This window comes from Melanotaenia boesemani, chromosome 9 (genome assembly GCF_017639745.1).
Source record: "Melanotaenia boesemani isolate fMelBoe1 chromosome 9, fMelBoe1.pri, whole genome shotgun sequence".
Classification (NCBI taxonomy): Eukaryota; Metazoa; Chordata; class Actinopteri; order Atheriniformes; family Melanotaeniidae; genus Melanotaenia; species Melanotaenia boesemani.
In genome coordinates, this window is record NC_055690.1 from 21086154 (window position 1) to 21107146 (window position 20993).

Genomic DNA, 20993 nt, shown 5'->3' on the forward strand with positions numbered 1-20993 from the left:
CATTATAGTTCAAAATTATGCCAAAATCAATTCACATACAGCATAAACTTACTTTCCTGCAGGTCAGCCCCAATCCCACAACCACCAGAGCCACAGCACCATCCAATCAAACTCCAAAAATATTACAAATTTCAAAACCATAACTGTGTGTCATGTCAGTAGTTTCACATTTAGTAAAAAGTGCATTATTACTTGCTCAAGTTTTTTTTCTGTATTTTTTCCATTTATATACTACATCTGTTATAACTATATACGAGTTTACATATGCAGATATTGCATGAACACCTGCATGAAAGAAAGTTGCAAAAAGTCTTATTACACAGTATATTTATACTTTACATGTACTTTTTTCATCTTGTACTATATTAGATGACAAAGAAAGAACCCATGATTACTATGGTGTTTGTTCCTATTTGTGAGAATGATGAACCAGTGATAAAGCACAATGCCTGAAAGAGGAGTTAATCTCACTGTGATATTGGCATATAATCTTCCAGCCACTGCATCTGGAACAACTGAGGATTACTTATCAGAGCGAGAATCAAGGGTCTAAACTTTCACCATTACACCTTTGTGTTTGCATATGTGATAAAAAAAAAGGTAAAAGATATTCCCAGAGTGATTACAGCTATCCATCCATGCTGTCATAAAACTGTAAGGCAATGATAATATTCACTTTGTAAATCAGTAGTAATTTTTTTGTTTGGTTCTTTGATATAGAAAAGTGAAGAGGAAGCCACACTGTACTTCAGTGTGGCTGTTAGCATCATCAGTAGGTTGGCATGACGAGGAGCAGACTAAATATGGCAGGCATGGTTGAACCACATCCTGCAGATAAGGAAACCATAGCAACAGTTAAGTAGTGCCATAGTGACTACAGGAGGCCTGCTTAGCGACAGCATGCAGACTCATCATTATTATAGGAAGCTTCAAACCCATTCCTGTTTACCTACATCTAGTGAATTTGACAAAGCAATTCAGAAAAAGGGAAAAAAATAAGCATTACTTATTTTAAAGAAATAAATAATGTGTAGCTACATGGCCACATCTAACCATCAGCTGAAGGACCATCTCAGAGGAAGGCAGTTTAATGTGCTGAACTTCAAGCACATCATAAACCAACAGCATGCAAAGGAAGGGAGTAATTTAAGTGATTGAGGGCATGAATTAGTGGTTAAGAGAGCAAGTGTGTTTGTGTATCTATGCAATAGTATGTGTGAATGTATGTTTCCAGGGCTCCTTGAGTATATACTGCAAAGAGCAGATTTCCAGGGATTTGGAAGGATTTCAAGATTATAACATGATTACTGCAGACAGCCATGGATCAAACATGATGAAAATTAATATGCAAATCTCATGTGCTGCTTGCTAGAAAACCCTCTAAATGCTGCAATTATGAGAATATAAGCAGGACTTCACTCATTTCTCAAAACATCTACCAATGGTCTACCAATGGCAGTTCGCATCCCTGCAGAGCGGACACCGCTTCTCCTGACATTTCTGTTCTGGGGAAGGGAGTCCCTGAAGTTAAAATCAGGAATGATGTTCATATTTGAAAAATATTTAGATTTGTTTGGTTTTTTTAAGTTGGCAAAATTGACTCATTTTTGATATACTGTATCTGTATGTTGACTGTATATGCATATTTTGTTGACTATTGTGCTAAGTCGATACTAAATTATTCTAGATTTAGAAATGATAAAATGCATTATATATCATAAATGACACAAGTAAAAAAAAAGCTATGTTTGCACGCATATGAGTAATTTTTTTAATCTTTATTGTGGGAAAGCTAGAAATGGAATGCAGATGCAGCTTGGAAAATAGCCTCCAAAGCATTAGATAAACCTAATGCTATATACATATACAAACATCACTTAGACCCACCCCTCTTAAAATAACCCATGTGTTGATCTAAACAACTAGAGCAAAAATAATGCAACTGCAAATCATCACACACAGATTTACACACAGTGCAGCTCAGCAGTTGGCGTTACATGACACCTTGTCCTGAGAGGCACACAGGCCAGATCAGTGGCAAAGCAGCTAATCTAACTGATAATGCATATTATCTCAGGGAGTCACTCTACAACACCCCACATACACAGAAACGTACACAAACACATACAGCTACAGGGCAATGCTGTATTCAGCTTGAGGGAGCTGGCATGGAGCTCTAAGCTAACACTGATAGTAAGTGAAGTCTTGCTCCATCTGACCTTCTGATTTGGCTCACAGCTCCCTGCAGGAATACTGACTTTCTATTATAAGACCCAGAACCCCATATGTCAGATAAACAACTGAACCAGAAGAAGGCATCAGGCAGCAGACTTCTCCTCTGACTGCCTTTCAACTTGAGTAAGACGTTTTTGTTTCACATCTGTTGGTTACAGAGAAACTATAGGAAAATTAAAATAATTTAGAGAACAAATCTTTGAAAAAAAAGTAGAAAATGTAGAGTTTTATATGAATTATAAAGAAATACATGCAGGTTGCCGCCTCTATAAAAGGAAGAAGGTGCTTGATCAGGGAGCAACATGGAAAACACAAGAGTCACCTTGTGTTCTCTCAGCTGAAGTTGATTATCTTAATTACAATATGGTAATGAACAGAGCTTTCTTAGGGACTGGTGTTAAACCTGACTGAGAAACTATTTGGACAAGATGACAGATTGTATCACCCCACCGCTTGCTGCCAGGAATAATTTCTTTATGGCATCATTGATAATTAAAAGAGGGCAGCTAAATTGTTTTAAAGCCGGTTATCATAGCAGTCATTCTGATCCTTCTCCATCAAACAATACAGAATATTATATAGTAAAGAAATAACCTCAAAACTATTTTAGACTAAACATGACAGAGGACACAGGGAAAATTATATCAGCACCTGGAAATGCATTTTTCAGCATTTATCCATATTCAGATCCACTTTATGATCAGTAGCCACCCATGTGTCATCAATATCTGTGTGTCCTGTTGTATTTTCTATTGTGATTTGACTGTTAGGCTTCAACTTTCCTGGGACATTGAGGTGCAGCTGCTCATGGCTCCCTAGCACCTGGCAGTCCAGTGAAGTGTCAGGATTGCTGTTCTGGAGAGTGCAACTTCTTTGCTGCTCAGAAATATGACTCTCCAGTTTATAGCTACCAAGACCTTTGCTCTCTGCACTGCGCTGGCTGTGACTCTGACTAGCTGAAATAATGTAACACCCCTGGCCGTCAGTGGGACTGCAGCCATTTCCAACAGGATATTGCTCCCTTTCCCCCCGCTGAGCAGTGTAGCTTTCACTTTGTGTACAACCTCCTGGCCCATCTTTCAACTTATCATTCTGCTGGCACCGTCTCAATTGGCCTAATGTGACTTGCAGCTCGTTGAGGCGCTGTGATACATAGCATCTCTTCAGTTCCAGCAGGACTGTTCCATTGCGACTTAGGCCTGGTAGGCTAGTTGATGATGCATTCTGGAAAAAAAAAAAGATGGATCATAGATTATACACTGCAGATGATGTGTGGTAAAAGATATAAAATGAATTCATGCACAGTTTCAAGAAAGAGCACAAAAATGCAAATGCAGGCACACATCATATCCATGCCTACTCATATGTGCTTTTGTCCTTCAAGTCAAGGATGAAAAGAAGCAAATCAACAGCATGGCTATATACTTTAAATTATTTATTATCATTGAAAAGAACATATCATTTTAATATGAAAGGCAATAATCGAGTGGCAAGGAACTAAAACAAAGTTAGCAGGAAATGAATCGAAAAGAAATTATTTCTAAACCCTTTTACAACATAGTTGAATTACCACTCGTATAAAATCTTAGGACACTGCAGAGTATATGTGAAGAGCTAATTACCACTTGGTTTCCAGCACTGTTCTCTCGCTCTTTTTGCCATGTGCTCATCTGAGCTCTCCTCTGTAGTTGCATGCTTAGCTGCAAGAAAGACTCACTCATGCGGTCAATTTCCTCCTCTACACAAAACATCTGGAACACAGGAAACAATTAAATAATATTAAATGTGAAAAAAAGACCGTGATAATCTTTTAAATGAACATCGTTTATGATTTTTACGCGTGTTACCTGCACTGGTGTCCCTTTCGCTGGTAAACCTGCAGACAATATATTTTGATTATTAATGATTACCACCTGTCTTACCAGAATCTGTAATGACAGAATGAAACAATCAAAACCACAAACTAACAAGCTATATATGACTATTGCTTTTCTAGCAGAGCCATGAGCATCTATTACACACAGCCTCAGTACTCACTGAAACACCGTCAATAAAAAAAATGAACTCTGGTAATTTGGATATTGGACAATTTCTGGGGAAAAGGAAAAACTCTAAGTGGAGATGTAAAAATTGACTTTCCCTCCAGGACCCACAGCAGCTTAATGATGTTTATAGTTTGTGACAAGGAAAGGAGAGAAAAAACCTGATAGACTAAAATCACAAAAGGATTTTTGTGCATTTGTTTATAGGGGTGCATTTATATTGTAAAACAATTAAACTGGCTATTTCAGTGTGTGGGTCTTTTCTTTGTACGGCGTTCAAGTTATAATTCTGATGGAGGAGTCGATGATTTTTAGGCTTAGACCTACAAAAATTGTCCTTTGCAGAGTAGTGGAAATTTACCTTTGACAGGACGGCTTTAAAGTTCAAAGTGCTAACCCAACTTCACACAGCCCTCTCTGTTTTCTTGACCTTTCATATATACAACAAATGACTGCATTACTGCTCAAAAGGTGTTATGTTTCCTTTCTACAGCTGCAGAGGTTTCCTCTTAGTTACAGAAAAGCAGGTAAAAGTTCAAGGAGAGTTGGGACTAATTTGCACCGTATTGTACATTTTCAAACAATGGTTTTGACAGTTAAAATATTCAAAAAACATTTTTGCTTTGTAGAACCAATTTTATCAACACTGTCATGTTCATATGCAATTCTTACTTTCTGAGGACAAAAGGCATTTTGTGAAATGTAACATTTTTGCATATTATAATAATAATAATAATAAGAATAAGAAGAAGAAGAAGAAGAAGAAGAAGAAGAAGAAGAAGAATTTTTTATGCATTTTATCTAAACAGTGAATAGTATAGGGGAAATAAAATGCTGTTATTTATTTTGCAAACGATGATTAAACTGCATCACAGCAGAAATGAACAGCTCTCATACCTGTCTCAGTGTCTGGAGTTGAACTTTGTTTGAGGTTGGATATAACCTGCTCCAGCTGGAAATATTTATAGTTCTTGAGTCTAATTTGAAATACAGAAAGAAGTTTATTGTATCTGCATAACTTGTTTGTCATACCCTTTGCTGTAGATTTAATCTCAATCACCAACCTGCTAGCTAACAGCTGCTCAGTAAAGCGAGCTTCAGAAGGAACTCTAATGTTGAGAAATTGTTCAACTAAAGTGCCATGCTGCCCATCTAATGCATCGAAATTTGACTGTGAAAAGAAGGCATGAAGAATGATTTGCCTAAATTCACCAGCAGAAGAATAACAATTGAGTTTTAAATAGCTTTTACACACCTCTGCTGTGCTCCATTTGAGAGAAAGATTGAACAGCTGAAGGCTCAGAACTGAAATGGCCTCATCAAGAGCTTGCATAAACCTCTGGGGTTTTGATCCTGGATAAAAATACATCATATTGTTTCCAGAGAAGATTAGATACTTAGTGCTTTCAAATATAATTGCCTGGACTACTATATTGTACGACATATGACCATTGCAAAGTAAGATACGACTGACTTACAGGACTTTCTTCTGTTTTTCTTATTACCTGCTGCTATGTGGGCCATAGACTGCAGGATGATAGCAGTGAAATGGCCCACATGCTGAAGCTTTTCCTCTGATAAATAAAGGATTTGATTGGTCACATCAAAGTAGAACTCTCCAGAACAATTTAGCAGCAAATTCTCATTTGAAGGAGTTGAGGAAACGGGGATTGACTTGGCCAATAACAGAAGCACAGAAGGGAACGTTGGGCAGTTTGCCAGCAGCTGCATCACCTGACAACCAAACAGGAAAACTGCAGAGTGTTGGGGCGAGAGGTTGTCTAGTGCAGTCGGGATAAGCTGCCCATTTTGGTTCTTCTGGACACAATGCTCCATAGCAGCTAAAACAAACATTTTAAGATGTTAGTTTCTTCCTTGGGTTTTAAACTACCATGTTTAGTATTATGTTTCTGTACCATTGTGAAGATGCTGACATGGCTCATCTGGGGTGAGATTTTGTAAGGACTCCTGAATCTCTTGCAGGGTTTTGAATAAAGGAGACATGGTGACCAGCTTGGCTAGGTCATGATCATTGAGACATGGAGCTGTACTCTGTATTTGATCTAAGGAACAGAGAAATAAAATGTCTGGATGATCTGCAATAATATCCTAATATTCTCATAAATGGAACAAACCACTGTACATTTAAAGATTTATTGCTTACCTTCCTCATGTGGCAAATGGCCTGTTTTGGTCATAGTCATGGATGAAAACTGTGGAAATTTGAAATGAATAAATCTCTACTTATTTTAGGATATGATGCAAACCAAACTAATGCCACTGCAGTGCTGTACCTGAGTAAAACACATGTTGGTGTCACTGGGCTGCATGTATCCAGCTTGAGGCTCACACTCTCTGGTATCATGAGGACCAGCATGAGAGTATGAGAGACCAGGCAAATCCTGGTTCTGCCATGTTTCTGCTGTCAGTCTGCACAGCAGAGCTTCCACTGATCTAAGAACAGTTCCCAGTAATGAAATAGAGGCTGCAGCTTGGGTGGTCAGGATGTTTCCATTAGATTAGATGGTTTTTAAAAAAAGAAAGGGAAAAAAAAGCATTTAATGACTTTTGTGACAAACATCTTCAGCTTTTCTGGTCTCTGAGACATTAAATACAATTTCAGAACTTCAATCTTTAGAACCAATTTTGTGTAATCGGAAAAAATTATTCAGAGTTACTGGGAAATCAGAGGAAGAAAAGCTTTGATGTGGAAAGATAAAAAAAAAAGGAATAAAACGCAAAATATAGAATATATAAAATTCTTGGCAATGCTCTGATGATCTGAAATGAGTTCCTCAAACAATATGAAAAACTAGAAAAACTTGATGAAGCCTAATTTTTTTAGATGACCTACATTATAAATGATGGCTTTGATTGATAAAAGAGTGCTTGTTTCCAGTTTCTTTTTCACAATCAAACAGACAAGCTGAGATAAACACATAAAAAAACAGAATTCAAAAAACCAAAAAGAAACAACAAATCCATCTTGCGTTACCAGTTAAGACATTATTTTCTGTTGACTGATGAAACTTTAGTAAAACCGACATCACTTATAAATAGCATACAGTGTATGTCATCATTAGTTAGTTTTACCTTGTCTGTCTCCTTCCCCTACATAACTGTGAGGCAGTTTATCCTTCATTGCATTATGGATAAGAATCTCCTTAAGAAGACTCAGTTTTTTACCGTCCATATTTTCAAAGACATTCTGAAAGAAAATATACAGCTTTATAATGTTTCCAATACTTCTACACATTACAAAAAACAAACAAACAAGCAAATAAGTATGTATCACTTACCAGTAAAGGTGACCTTTATAAAGTATTTATATTGGGTTGTATCTGATTAATTCATTCATGGTTAATGTATTACTTACTTTTGTATTATATTTTAATTGTGCCATTGATGACAAAAAAAAAAAAAAAAACATTTGAGTTGCTAGTTTGTAAAAAGTCTCATTCTAGCTTGACATGTCATGAGAATTTTTCTTCAGAAAGACCTTTCCAATGGACAGTATGCCTTCTAGGAGAGAGGTGCAGGACATCGTATCTAAACTGATTTAATTTCTGTGCTAAACAGAAATGCAAATAGTAATAAGATAAGAACAAGCTTTCAGCAAGCTGGTAACCCAAAAGTAGACATTGTAGATGGCCTGTGACCACAGGTGAAAATCACTGATAGTTCAGGCCTTTATTAAGTGTTATTAAATACATTAAATGTAATCATCACACTTTGTTATTTTAATGACACTCACCTTGATTGATTCGGTCTGTTGACAGATATTTCTATAAAATTCCTGGATGTCTTTGCGGTGTCGAGCCAGCTGAGAGGCAATATGGAGGTTCTGGTCCTCTAGCTTGTCATACAGTGTCTTCACATTGAACTCCTCCAGATCACAGCACCCTGACACTCTCCCTAAATGGGACCAGTTGTAATTGGAGATAATCTCATGGAGCATAACTGCACCCTGAAAAAAATTCTTTAATATGGATTCATACCAATTCAGGAGAGTTTCTAACTTCCTTAAATGACATCAACAGAAGTCATTAAAATGCAACATTAATCATTCATTTCTTTATTAACAATCAGACTTGGAATAGATCGCTAACTGCTAACTAGTCATGTGTGATAATTTCATAATGACTTGAATGTCTTATCAACCTGCATGAATAATGCAACAAGCATAAACTGACATGGGACTCAGTTCCATTTTTACTGCTGGAAACAAGAAATAAACAAATGTAACTGCATTGAAAACCAGTCACATGGAAAAGTGCCGCCTAAGTAATCCCAGACACATTTTCACTGTTTGATTTATTGAAGTAGTAGTTTATTCAAAACAAGCAAACCAGGGCTGAAGGGAGTTCTCTGTCAAACCTTAGTCAGTATTTCACTATGGAAAGCAGCCTCTACAGCAGGGCTATTCAGTTCGGTCCCATGAGGTATTCAATGTTTCCCTGCTCCAACACAAATTAAATGGATTAAACAGTATTCTGCAGACTCACTCATTAATTTGAGTTAGTTGTGTTGAGTTACTTGGAAAAAAAGCTTACGTTTTTCTTCATGAACTTGTGTAATTCATGGGTATTTATTTTGGCAATGTGGCAGACCCACTTAATTCAGACCAGCAATGCAAATTATTTTATCTGTCTTCTTTCATTCTTTTGCAATCACTGGTTCTCTAGGCTGTGTTAGCATAATGGCTACCACTTAGGTTGAAGGCAAGGTTAAGTATATCATTTCCAGATCTTGCCCAGCTTATTGTACGTTCACCATCAGAGGGAAGGACCAGCATCCCATCTGCATTGCATTCATGGATTTGAAGCACACTCAGACATCACTGGCAGATGCAAGCTCCTCAGATTATTGCCACTGTTGCACAAAACCCTCCATATCTTGCACAGTGCCTGTAAGTAATAGCAGCTCCAACACTGAACCTAAGTCTGGTGATAAAGTGGGTACTTGTAGGGGGGCACATAGTGGCCAGTTTCTTGATTCTGACGAGAAATCCTTCTTTGGTGACCCATGAGGTCGACCTACACAAATGTGAGTGGGCAAGTCTACTGGTTATTAACATACCTGCACAACAGGATCACAGTGGAAAAAAGGGGTCTCTTTGATGGAAAAATTCAGCCTTCTCACATGTATGAAGATGAAGATGGTCAGGCGTTATCGGGATAAATCTTTTCACTACAGTGTTCCAATTAAGGGTTATTCTGGCCTTGATATAGCTAACAATGAAACTTTGGGTGATGCTGACCCTCCACTGGTGGAGCAGTCAGTGGCATTTTCACTGTGTCTCAACTGTTCAAACCTGCGAACCAGAATAAACAGGTCATTAAGGATTTTCTAGGATCCCTTTATGCATTAATATGGACAAGATTAGGAGGTCTAGTAAGGTAACCAGCACTTCATGTCCTTGGCCCCTGGTCACAAGGGGGAAGCCTCTATCGCACCGACGATTGTCACATTAGGTGGTAGGTGATATTTGGTGTGTTATATTAGGGCTGTGGGCTTCTGAGTGCACATTCCATGTGAGGTACTTCTACCTCATGGGTCCTGTTTAAAGGGGTTTCTGTGGGGGTTATCTGTAAGGTGTGACTGTGTCTTATCTGCATTCTGTCCTTAGTGTGGGCTCTAAGCTTTTTACCTGCCCTTGGGATGGGCATGTGATGCCAATCTTATCATGGCTCAAGATGGGCACGTGGAAGAATTACTCTTGAGCATTTAAGGCACCTGGCAACAAGCAGGAAAGGACCCCCCCCACGCCAGACATTTAATTGGTCTGTTTTTGATAGACTTGGTGGTAGTGAAGCCTTGTAGTGATTATTCATGGCAGAGGGCACTTTCCATAGTTAGATACTTCATTCAGTTTTCGAAGAACCAGGATTACACTGGTAATGTGGTGTCATAAATATATCGCTTTCTCAGGCTGGTCTTAGCTAAAAATAAGTATACTGTCTTCATGTTTTGATTGGTGATACTGAATTAATAGCCTCTAGGCTCATCCAGTACCTACAAGACTACACTTGTGAGAATCAGATTCAGTAGTAAGCTGGCCTCAAATCTCCTTAAATTTCTTAATGATGCTTCTAAAAAAACAAGAAAAGAATCTGACAACTTACCCCCCCTTGATACAGCAGGCTCCTCTGCTTCTGCTCCTTCTCCTACACCTCTAGTGCCAAGAATGCCACTTTGGCTTTGCATAACAATGCTAAAACACAAAGATGAAGCCACACAGGACTTAATTTGAAACATTGCTGAGACTCTTTTAGCACGTTTTACACAGTTTAAAACCTTTTATCTCTGGAATATGGACTGCTCTTTAACTTTTTATATCTTGGTAGCAGAAATTAAACAAGACATGTTTTGGGTTGTAACAATATATTAATAATCTTTATAGTGAATAGTGTAAAACAAAGGGTAAAATAAAGGAATGTGACTTATTTAAACAATCTGATTAAGTTATGCTTATGTATTATGATATGGCTTACTTTTTTTGTTAGCAAGTTATTTGAATATCGTTTTTGCATATATGTTGGAGCAATATCCTCCGTTGTTTATTCTATATCTAGCTTTAGTGTTTTTCCCACTATCTGATAGAATGAGGACAGTCACAGTAACAACAAGCACTTTCTCTTGTCCACAATTAGGAATTATCAAGAGGGATTTTAAAATTTGTAAGGCTGTGCAGAGGGGAAAACATCTTTGACCCTTTGAAAGCAGCATTGTTTATCATTGAATTTTCAGCTGGAGGGGGAAGGAAGTCTCCAGGGATATAAGCATCCTTTAGTAAACAAAATTAAGAATTTATGTAACCATGAGTTTTATGTTGTAAAAATATAGGCTAGTTTTAATTTTTAATGCAAAACATTTCTTTGTGTGTCATAGCACTGCAAACATTCTTTCAGTCATATAACAATATCTTATTAATGTAAAACTTTCCACTTTATTTTATCTTTTTGGGTGTTGCAACATAATACCAAAACACCAACATGTGTTGACATCAGAACTTTAACCTTCCTATCAAACACACCTTTCTCTGCTGCAAACACACTCTGTCGGACAGAAGGGCTCCCCGAGGCTGCGCCACTTTGGCTTTGTCTTCCACTGTGGGACAAGCTTTGCTTTGCTGGGTCGCAAGACTAGCACAGTGGTGGTAAGAACAATTACCACGACCAACAGCAGACAAAGGATCCCTGCACACATATAGCATTGTGTCATAGTGAAATACAGAAAGCTATTTTGTTGATTTTAAGTTGATTTAATTCATAGTATTTATATATAAATGCCTACCGACAATCACTTCCCAGTCTGGTAGAAGGTTAAGTCGGTGCTTCTTGATGATGCCATACTTTACCAAGTGTGCTGGAGTCATTGGTTGAAATGCAGCAGCTCTGGGGTCACACTCCGTTCCCTCCTCACTGACCACCACCACCATACTCCACTCAGGGACAGCACTGTCCACAAACACATACTTGCCGGTTTCTGAGAAAACATGGGCAAACCTGAAGAGAGGAGGAAAGTAAAGAGATGAGTTCAGGGGTTATTTTGGCAAAATGTCATTTAATATGATGAATACTGTGTGAAATCTAAACTACCTGGAAGAGTTGATGTTTGTTTGCTTCATGAGTATCTGCAGATGTCTGAAGGCACCAAAGTCCCAGCTGGGGTTACTATTAAACAGGTGGTCTTTCTGGTAAACTGGAAAATGGCTGAGATGGCGATCTAGTAAATAAAATTAGAAAAAGATGTTTTTAAAATGAAAAAAAAAAAAAAATCATCTAAAACCACTAAGTAAGCCAAATATATGGTACCAGTGTGGTTGATGGTAAGATGAAAAATGAGCATGTCACCAGAGGAAAGACAGACAATGGGATTCAGGATTCTAGGGAGGATGGTCAGAACATCATTGTCTTTTGTAAATCTCCTGTTCCTGGATCTTGTGTTCAGGATTTCTATTGGTTCTGTATAGAGAAAAATATTGTGTCAAATTTACTTGCTGTACAAATACAGTGGGAACTGAGGCTGGGCACAGAATCATGTGGGCTGAATAGAGATTTAAAAGAACAGTAATCAATGTGACATATCTGGTCACCTGACAGAAACTGCTCGACAAGGTCCTTTTGTCGGGGAATCCAACCAAACAGTCCTTCAGAGTCAAACTGGACCAAATGTATTTTTCCAGAGGTCTTTGTGTGTATATCTGGGCCTAAAACATTTGTTACTGTCTGGATGTAAACAGAAAATAATAATAAAAAAGAAAAACAACAGAAAAAAAATTAAACCAGAGAAGTAGTGAAACAACTATACAATGCCACAGCATGCTTCAACTGAAACTGGACTAATGTTCAAAGATCCAAAACTAAACAAAAACAAGTGGCGTTATTGTTTTACTTTTATTATTTAAACTTTTTTGCTGAAAATATCTGTAACATGTTTAGTGGATTGTACATTTACAAAAAAAAATATTGTTTTTGGCACAGCTAAAAGTACAAAATAGATTAAGCTAATCATACAGCTCAGCTTGAACGTTGGTCTGAACACTGACTGGGGCTGACCAAAATTCAAAGTCGGAATGAAATCTCTTGTCAGATTTCCACACTTTGGCGCCCCATCACAGGCTAATTCTGCAGTCATCTTGCATCCTGTCTCTTTTCTGATTTCACTCCAGCCAGTAAAAGTCAGTCCAGTGTTGACTTATGTCTTATCTCTTACTCTTTCATTTTCTCTTATTCTTTTTTTACACTTCCTCTGAGAATGCACTGTGTTTTTTTGCTGAATCAGCCATTGTGTGCGTCCAAAGCTTGTGACATGGAGCCGTAAATTAACTGTCATGTGATGCCTAAGGCTAGAAAAAATAAAAAGTTGTGAAGTGTAGTTTTTCAGCCCCGGGGTGGTATAGAAAAAACGGGCCCAGGAATGTGCATAATCAAAACAAGTCAGTTGCATGGAACTAAGGTCAGAAACATATGAATTACTGAAAGCAACCAATGTCTGTAAAAATACCTCATGGCAGTGTCATCCAGATGTAAACTGCTTTCGTTTATATGTCAGGTATGTTGAGGATACAATTGGAATATTAGTAGACACTGATTCATTGTTGGTTTTACATCATGATGATATGTAACCAAAAATCTCTGTCTTTCCAGTGAGACATTCAAACATTTAATTAACATCTTGTGGAAGATGGATGGTTGAATTTAGATATATCTGTGCACAAAAAAAAAGACTTGCTGTTGTAAAATAGCAAAATAATAAAAATTTTAAAATGATGCCAAACCCATTCCCACACACCCAAAAACATTTTTATTCAGAGATGATGAGACTTACTGAAAACTAAGACGAAGAGGTCTTTTTGTTGAACTAAACTCTTTTCTGTTCTGCTAACTTGCTCATTATTTATAATTCTTCCATTGCCATATGCAACGAAATCACAAAATCTGCAGCTGCAACAATATTCAATGTGTGTCCTGCTGAGACACCGAAGAGACAAAACCCATAAATGCTGCACCAAGCTTTCCAACAGCAAATCGATGGAGGCAGACCATGCAGTCTGGAAAGTTACTTGGCTGTGCAATAAAAATTTTGTATTGTGCTTATTTTTATCTGGCAGTAGCAGCCTTCAAATATGTTTTCTCATTTTTACACACATTTAGGGTAACAAATAAGCATATGGTAAATAAATGGATTGGACTGGATAATTCACTCTGCTAAACAGGCATATCTGATCATCAGTTTGTCTGTGGCACCGTCAGCTTTCTGTTACCTTAGACCAGACCATGCTGTCTCTTTCTTTGAGGCTGAGCAACAGGTTTCCATCTGGCATAAGCTGGGCAGAGAGATGAGGTAGTCTGGATAGGCAGGAAGTATTACAAAGCTCCTCTGCAGACACATATTGCTCGCACTGGCAGCTGGAGCAGCAAGATCAAGCAGATAAGGCAAAGGACAGAAAGGCAGCATATGAGGCTAAAAAATGTACTACCCAGATAACATAAGCCATTGTAGTGTTTGCACACAAATATAAGTGAGGCTTACATGCCCATCTCCACATCCAGAGTTCCTCCGTGTGGTCCACAGGTGATATTACAGGAGTAGAGGGATGGTGACACACAGTCTCTGGATGCTGCTAAACGTACCTCTCCTGAAGCACACCGTCTGTTCACCTGAGACATGCAAACATAGACACTGACATCTGAAAGGATTTCAAACACATGGACGTTACTGTTTGTTGCATCACTCTTGACTGAACTTTCTGAAAATTCACCAGCTGACAGGGTTATAATGATCCTCATCTCACAAAGATGCAAATGCAAAAAGAAAAATGCAAAAAAAAAAAAAAAAAAAAGGTTTAAATTAATGCAGTGTGCAAGTTGAGAAAAGTTGCTTCCAGGAAACTCCACCATCAGACCCTGGGAAGCTATTGCAATTTGCAGAAGAATATATCACCCAAATTAACAGTTTAGATGACATTTCGTTTAGAAGTTTTAAAGTAGAAACTGCTTTTTCTGAGACAAGTCTATTATAGATACAGTTTTAAAAAAATCTAAAGAAAGCAAGACATTCATTTTATTATTTCTTCTTATTATTTTTAAGTATAAAGCTATTTCAGGTTTTACTGACCTCAGGCTGACAGTCCAGTTCACTATCTGATATGGAGCTTTTGAAATCCAGCTCATTGTAGAAGATAAACCCTGTTCTGCACAAACATGATCCATCAGAATACTGGAAAGCTCGATTCTTACCAATGCATGTGCAAGAGGAAGAACCTGCGGGAAATAGTGGAGCACAGTGAATGAACAACAAGCAACTCTTTTTAATCAGAACCTCACACTGGAACAAAACATCATTATTCACAAGAAAACTTTCCACTTACATATAGTAAATTACCATTTTTGTTTTGTTTTTGACAGTTTTATCACATGAAAACAACAACATATGATACAATTATGGAGGCATCTCACCAGCTGGTGAGGTGGAGGAACTACCACAGGGAAAGCAGGCCTTCTGACCTGGCAGATGGTTGAAGGTGTTAGCTGGACATGGGTAACAATCATCCATGTTCTCAGCATGAGTGAGGTTACCAAAGGTGCCAGGTGGGCAGGGTATCGGCTGAGTGGACACCAAGGGACAAACAAAGCCAAGAGGGCAAGGGTTTGTCTTGTAGTTGTTTGTGCCTGTTACATTAAAAAATTATTCCCCACATTCATCAGAGTAGGTCAGTAAGATGAAAAATATTGTCAGTTTTTTGTAATAATTTAATCTATTATTATCTTCTAAAGAAACACACCTGGAGGACAGTAGTATCCTGGTGGACATGGAAGGCATTGCAGAATGGGAGACAGGTACTGACGATAGGTGCCCCCTTCACACAGACTACAGCAGCTATCTCTGGATCCTCTTAGCCCACTTGTGTTGACAGGCATCAAACCTCCTTCACAGGACTTCATGGTGGAGCTGTTTACTGGGCAGTAATAGGGAAATGGACATCTGTGGAGGATGACAACATGAGTTTAAATAACAACAACAAAAAATGGTTTCACCCCTGCCCAGGAAAATCAATAGAAACCCATTAAATTTTCATAATTTCTACTATTAAAGCCCCTCAAATGAACAAAAATCTTAAAGCAGAGGTTTGTTTCCATGTCAGATTTTACAGGTTTCTAGACCTTTCATGCACTCACAGTTGTTTGGGGTTGTTATAGGAATGGGATCCCTGAGGGCAAAAAAATCCCTTTGGACAGACTTGAGGCTCAGCAGTCTGAGGTCCACAGTATGAGCCTGCTCTACACAGCATTTCTGAAACTGCACCTGGAGTGCAAAGAAGAAAAATCATTACGGCAGTAAAACCTTCGTCTTTGAGTGTTTGAAGAGAAAGATATTTATTAAAATTGAATAATTCATCAGATACAGCGATATGTGCAGTGACTATAAACTGTGCTGATAAACCTACCAGCAGGACATTGATAAGAGGCCCTGCAGGGTATCCCTTCGACATTGGGCTTTCCTGTTATGTGAGCGTCTGGGCAGAAGGTTCCTCCTGGACAGGGTTCACATTGGTTGGGTGCAGCAGCACCAGGAAGCTGTCTCTTGGTGCCTGCTGGGCAGAAGATAGGGGGTCCAGACCCACTGCACCAAAAGCCAGGTGGGCATGGAGTGCTGGAGTAGTCTGTAAGCCCTGGAAAATAAATGTTTTTTTGCAAACCCCTTTTATCTCTTCACACAACATGAAGAAAGTAGTTTGCAGCAGCATCGAGCACACATATTCAGCAGGAATTAGGACAAAGGAACAGACACCAGAACTTTTAAACTTATTAAAATAAAAAGTAACAAAAGTGTAGTTTGTTGTAATTTATCATTTGAGAAAAGTCTCTATTCACATACAAAGAACCAGAGGAAGAATTGGGAAGGAAACTACCCACTGGTCATTATCCATTTACTATATATCTCAGTCTTCACCTTTAAGCATTTGTGAGGAGGATAAGAAGAAAAATTTTCTTTGGAAATACACAGCTCAAGCGTTTATGTGGCCACAGGTGAGGAGTTTTAAATTCACTGCTTTCACTCACAATATATTTCTCTCACTCTTATCTCAGGCAATGGCTCAGGCAGTATATATAATAGTGTGCATATATATGGAAATCAGCACAACCTTGGTGGAAAGTTTACTGTGAATTAATATAGATTATAAAAATATAAATCCAAACCCACCAGTGAGAAATATATTAAAGTGTATTTCATACTTCATTACAGTATATTGCAGGGAGGCAGCATATAGCTAAAGCGAAATAGGGTAACTCTAAAGGACAAATGTGCAATATCTTTTATATGTATTTGATCTAAAGTTTTAATAAGTGGTCTGCCTGAGATTCTGTACATCACTTCTGACCTGTGCTGTTACAGTGTGAGCCAGGAGGGCAGGGTAGGCAGTCACCCTTGCTGTGTGCTCCAGGGGAAGCTCGATAAGTGTATAGAGGACACGGCCTTGGTCCTGTTCCCCCATTGAAATCACTGCCAGGCAGACCATCACAGTAATGACCAGCAGGACATAGGTGAATAGCTGGGTCTCCTGCAAACAAACATGACCACACAAATATTTGGAAGAAAAAGAAATTATGGTGGGCTCGTTTTATGCCACATTTGTTACAGTCTTTCATAAAAGTTGAAGAATTTAGTTTGATATCTTATTGATCTATTGCAGGGTCTATAAAGTACCTGCCCCAGGCTTCATTTCTAACATATTAGTATTTAATGAGCCACAGCTCAGCTATACTTCTAAAAACAGGGCTCTCCTGCTTCTTTGTAATTTTCTGCAGGTAGTTTGAATTATAGTCCTAAACCCATGCAGTGCAAGAGACATCTACTGTGCGGGTAGTCATGCAGTTACTGCAATCATGAGCCTGGCAGAGCTAGACAGAGCTTAGTAGCTGACTGAGTTTCTATTTATGTTGCTTAACAAGCATCTGAACTGAAATCTTTTTAACTTGGGGTATAAACCTGCTTTTTTTAACCTTTATATAAACAAATTAGTGATCTGGATAGTTTTATAGCAGGTTTGGTTTACAACCTTTTTATCAATTCAACTGAATTTAAACTTTACTGTGTATTGCTATATGTTTGCAGTGGTTACAAAAAGCTTCAAATGACTCAAATCTTTGCCAGAACATACCAGGTTTACACCAGTACTGTGGTGGGCAGGGCAAGCAATCCTGTAGGCTCATACCTCCCGAGGAGCTTCTGACTGTATTTGCAGGACACATTTGAGCCAGTTCTGTGCCCTCAGGACAATAAAATCCTAGAATAAAGAGGTTATTAATTCTTACACAGTTTAACTAGTTATTGTTTGAGGAAATTTAATCTCAAGAATCACATTATATGAAGACATTTTGCAGGAACACAAATTGGTATGTGACAATCAAAAACTTTTACTCAATTTGATGGGGATTTTTACCTGGTGGACACGGTCCAGCACATTGCACACCCCAATGGCAAAAGGTCAAGTTCAAAACTGGTCCCTGAGGGGTAAAATCTGCACTCCCAGAAACACAAAGATACCCTGCAGCACAAACACCCTGGATCTTACCAACCCTATGGAAAGCAGAGACAATTTTACTTTATGCTTTATACACACAAATTAAAACGAGACACATAAATACATGCTTTGTTAGATTAAAGGGAGGATAATTATATAATTTTTCACCTCCTTTAATCTGCATTAATTACGCTGACGCATATTAAGGTATTAATTTCCCCGTTCAGTGAACTACAATGAATCAACATGAAATCCTGCTTTCTGCCAACTATATAATCAAATGAGATGATGAGTACTAACCCTCCAGCTTGTTTTACAATGTCTTTATATTGCTCCTGCTTAATCATACAACTGTGTAGTTTTATACTGGATGTAATAGTTTTAGTACACATGAAGCAGGGCGATGATGCATACAGTGTACCTGCAAAACTTTCCCGGAGGGCATGGCAAACACTCGCTCTCATCTTGTAGTCCTCCCTGGCTTGGATGGGTGTATGTCCCATTAGGGCAGGGCTGAGGCACCATTGTCCCTAAAAAAAAGAATAGTAAATAACACAAAAGCAATAACTACTTTATCATTATTTTACAGAAATATATCCCCACCTACCAATTGTACTCTTAAATTTGAGTTTTAACTCCTTCATAGTCAAGTTAGTCCCTAAAAGATACCTGCAGGACAGAAGGAGTGTGGTGGGCAGGGCCATGGATCTCCCACAATGGTTTCCTCACAGTAGTATCCAGGTCGACAAGGGATGCAAGTCTCTGAGCCTGGATTAGGCTGGTACTGTCCTGTTGGGCAAGGCATGGCCAGGGCAGATCCCTCTGGACAGAAGTGACCCTGGGTTTCAATAAAAATAATCACAGTTCATCTGAGGGCTTCTTTTACACTTGGCAGGACATTAATAATGAAAACTGCAGCACAAGCATCTGTCACATGGAAAAGAAAATCAATGTAAAAGACAAAACAAGAATAAAAGTAGACAGGAATAAACTTACCTTGGGACAGAGGAAGGCAAGTGGAGTAGTTGAAGAGAAGTCAAAAGGGCAGTAGAATCCAGCGGCACATGGGCCAGTGGGACTGGCCAGACCCTCAACAGAGCAATAATGACCAGCAGGACAAGCAAAGCAGCTCTCCATGGACACACCCCCTACAGACAACAACAAAGGTAAAGAGTGATTGAGATGAGCAAACAAATTCAAATGCCAGATCTGAACTGAAGGAAATATGTGGGATCTGAGATATGCAGCCCATGGCAAAAAGTTGTGACTATAACAAAGAAATTGATATGTCATGATAAGTCTAAGGTGTACCAGTAGTGTTGCGAATGCTGCCAAGAGGACATGGAACTGGGGAGAGGCACCCTGCTGGACAGAAGTGGCCGACGGGACAAGGACCATTCCCAGGAAAATTATCAGAGGCCTTGGGTATTGGCTCTGTAGCTCCACCTTGACAGATGTAACCCTGCAAACACTGACCTACAAAAAAGTACAAAGACACTGTCAGTTTATTCATCTCATACTGGTTAGCTTAAGCAAGGAAGCACAAGTAATTATCTTTGTGTCTGTTCACCTTGAGGTGCTGAGGCTCCATATGAGCTGCAGTACAAACCAGAAGGACATGGTGTGCAGACAGAGTGAGAGTAGGCACTTGTTTGGTTACTGAAAGTCCCTGAAGGACACGGCTGAGGCTGGGCTGTACCAGCAGGGCAAAAATAACCTAAGAATAAGATGATGATGTTTAATATGATTACAAAAAGGTAATATAGTTGATTTAAAGTTTATTTTCTAAGTCCTCACCAGCTGGGCAGGTAGAGAGTTCCTTAGTAGCTGTGGAGGGACACATGGTTCCTTTCAGGCACACTGTGCAATTGTGTGCTCCAGGGGCAGGACTGTAAGTGCCTGGTTCACAGGGCACCTCACTTGCCGAGCCAACTGGACAGCTATAGCCAGGAGGGCAGGGGTAACCATGGGAACCATCAGCTGGACTGGGACTGGAACTGCCACCCAAGCACACATACCTGTAGGCGTAAACAGGGAAACAAACTTTACATCATAAAATGTTGCCTCAAGCTGCCATAAGTGAGACTGAACAATCTGTCAGTGTGGAAACGCCATTTATGTGTAAGGCTGTAGGACAAGTGTAGACAAGGCTCAGGCCACAAATTTCAAATGATGGTCATCACATTTATTGGTTTTGCAATTGCAAATAATTTTCTGTAATAAGAATGTAAACAAAAAACACTGTAGTAAGAATGACTGAAATTGCAAATCAATTTAAGTTACTGGCTCTAAAACTGACTCAGTTTATGGAAATTGTTTTACTAATCTGAAGCAATCTGATGGTGCAAAAAATTCTCAATAGCTAGCAGCTATGATAACCAATGCTTCAGGGTCATTTTATTTCAAAATGATTTGAATTTTAATTTTTCTTCCTCCAAGTCTAGCTTATTTCAGAGCTTTTAAAATAAAGCTAATTAATAAAATAGAAATAAACTGAACCATTAACAGCAAACTACTTTTTTCAAAGAGAATCAAATATATTTCAAACAGAGAAAAACAGTAAACAACCACAAAAGCTGCTGAGAATGAGAAGGTATGTTTACCCAGCCTGACATGGGAGTGCGTCAGTGAGTTCTGCCATTGCAGGATTATCACAGAAGAATCCAGGAGGACAAGGTGGACAG

At 38.7% G+C, this 20993-nt stretch overlaps 1 protein-coding gene across 1 annotated transcript; it reads right to left on the reverse strand.

Annotated features, from left to right (window-relative positions):
• Positions 1 to 1809: 1809 nt before the first annotated feature.
• On the reverse strand, positions 1810 to 20990 carry LOC121645402. The gene is made up of 35 exons (XM_041993827.1): positions 20913 to 20990; positions 20107 to 20327; positions 19880 to 20026; positions 19621 to 19785; positions 19306 to 19457; positions 18979 to 19147; positions 18731 to 18839; positions 18229 to 18365; positions 17947 to 18072; positions 17167 to 17346; positions 16231 to 16455; positions 15962 to 16088; positions 15568 to 15767; positions 15242 to 15454; positions 14901 to 15046; positions 14316 to 14443; positions 14047 to 14191; positions 12376 to 12508; positions 12095 to 12244; positions 11879 to 12005; positions 11574 to 11785; positions 11314 to 11476; positions 10403 to 10491; positions 8032 to 8192; positions 7371 to 7485; positions 6572 to 6768; positions 6442 to 6490; positions 6194 to 6340; positions 5783 to 6118; positions 5533 to 5630; positions 5342 to 5448; positions 5175 to 5254; positions 4083 to 4111; positions 3858 to 3986; positions 1810 to 3459 (listed from the first exon to the last, which is right to left on the reverse strand). Exons 1-35 carry the CDS (start codon positions 20948 to 20950, stop codon positions 2902 to 2904), a joined length of 5508 nt encoding a protein of 1835 aa, XP_041849761.1. The 5' UTR covers positions 20951 to 20990; the 3' UTR covers positions 1810 to 2901.
• Between the last annotated feature and the right edge of the window lie 3 nt (positions 20991 to 20993).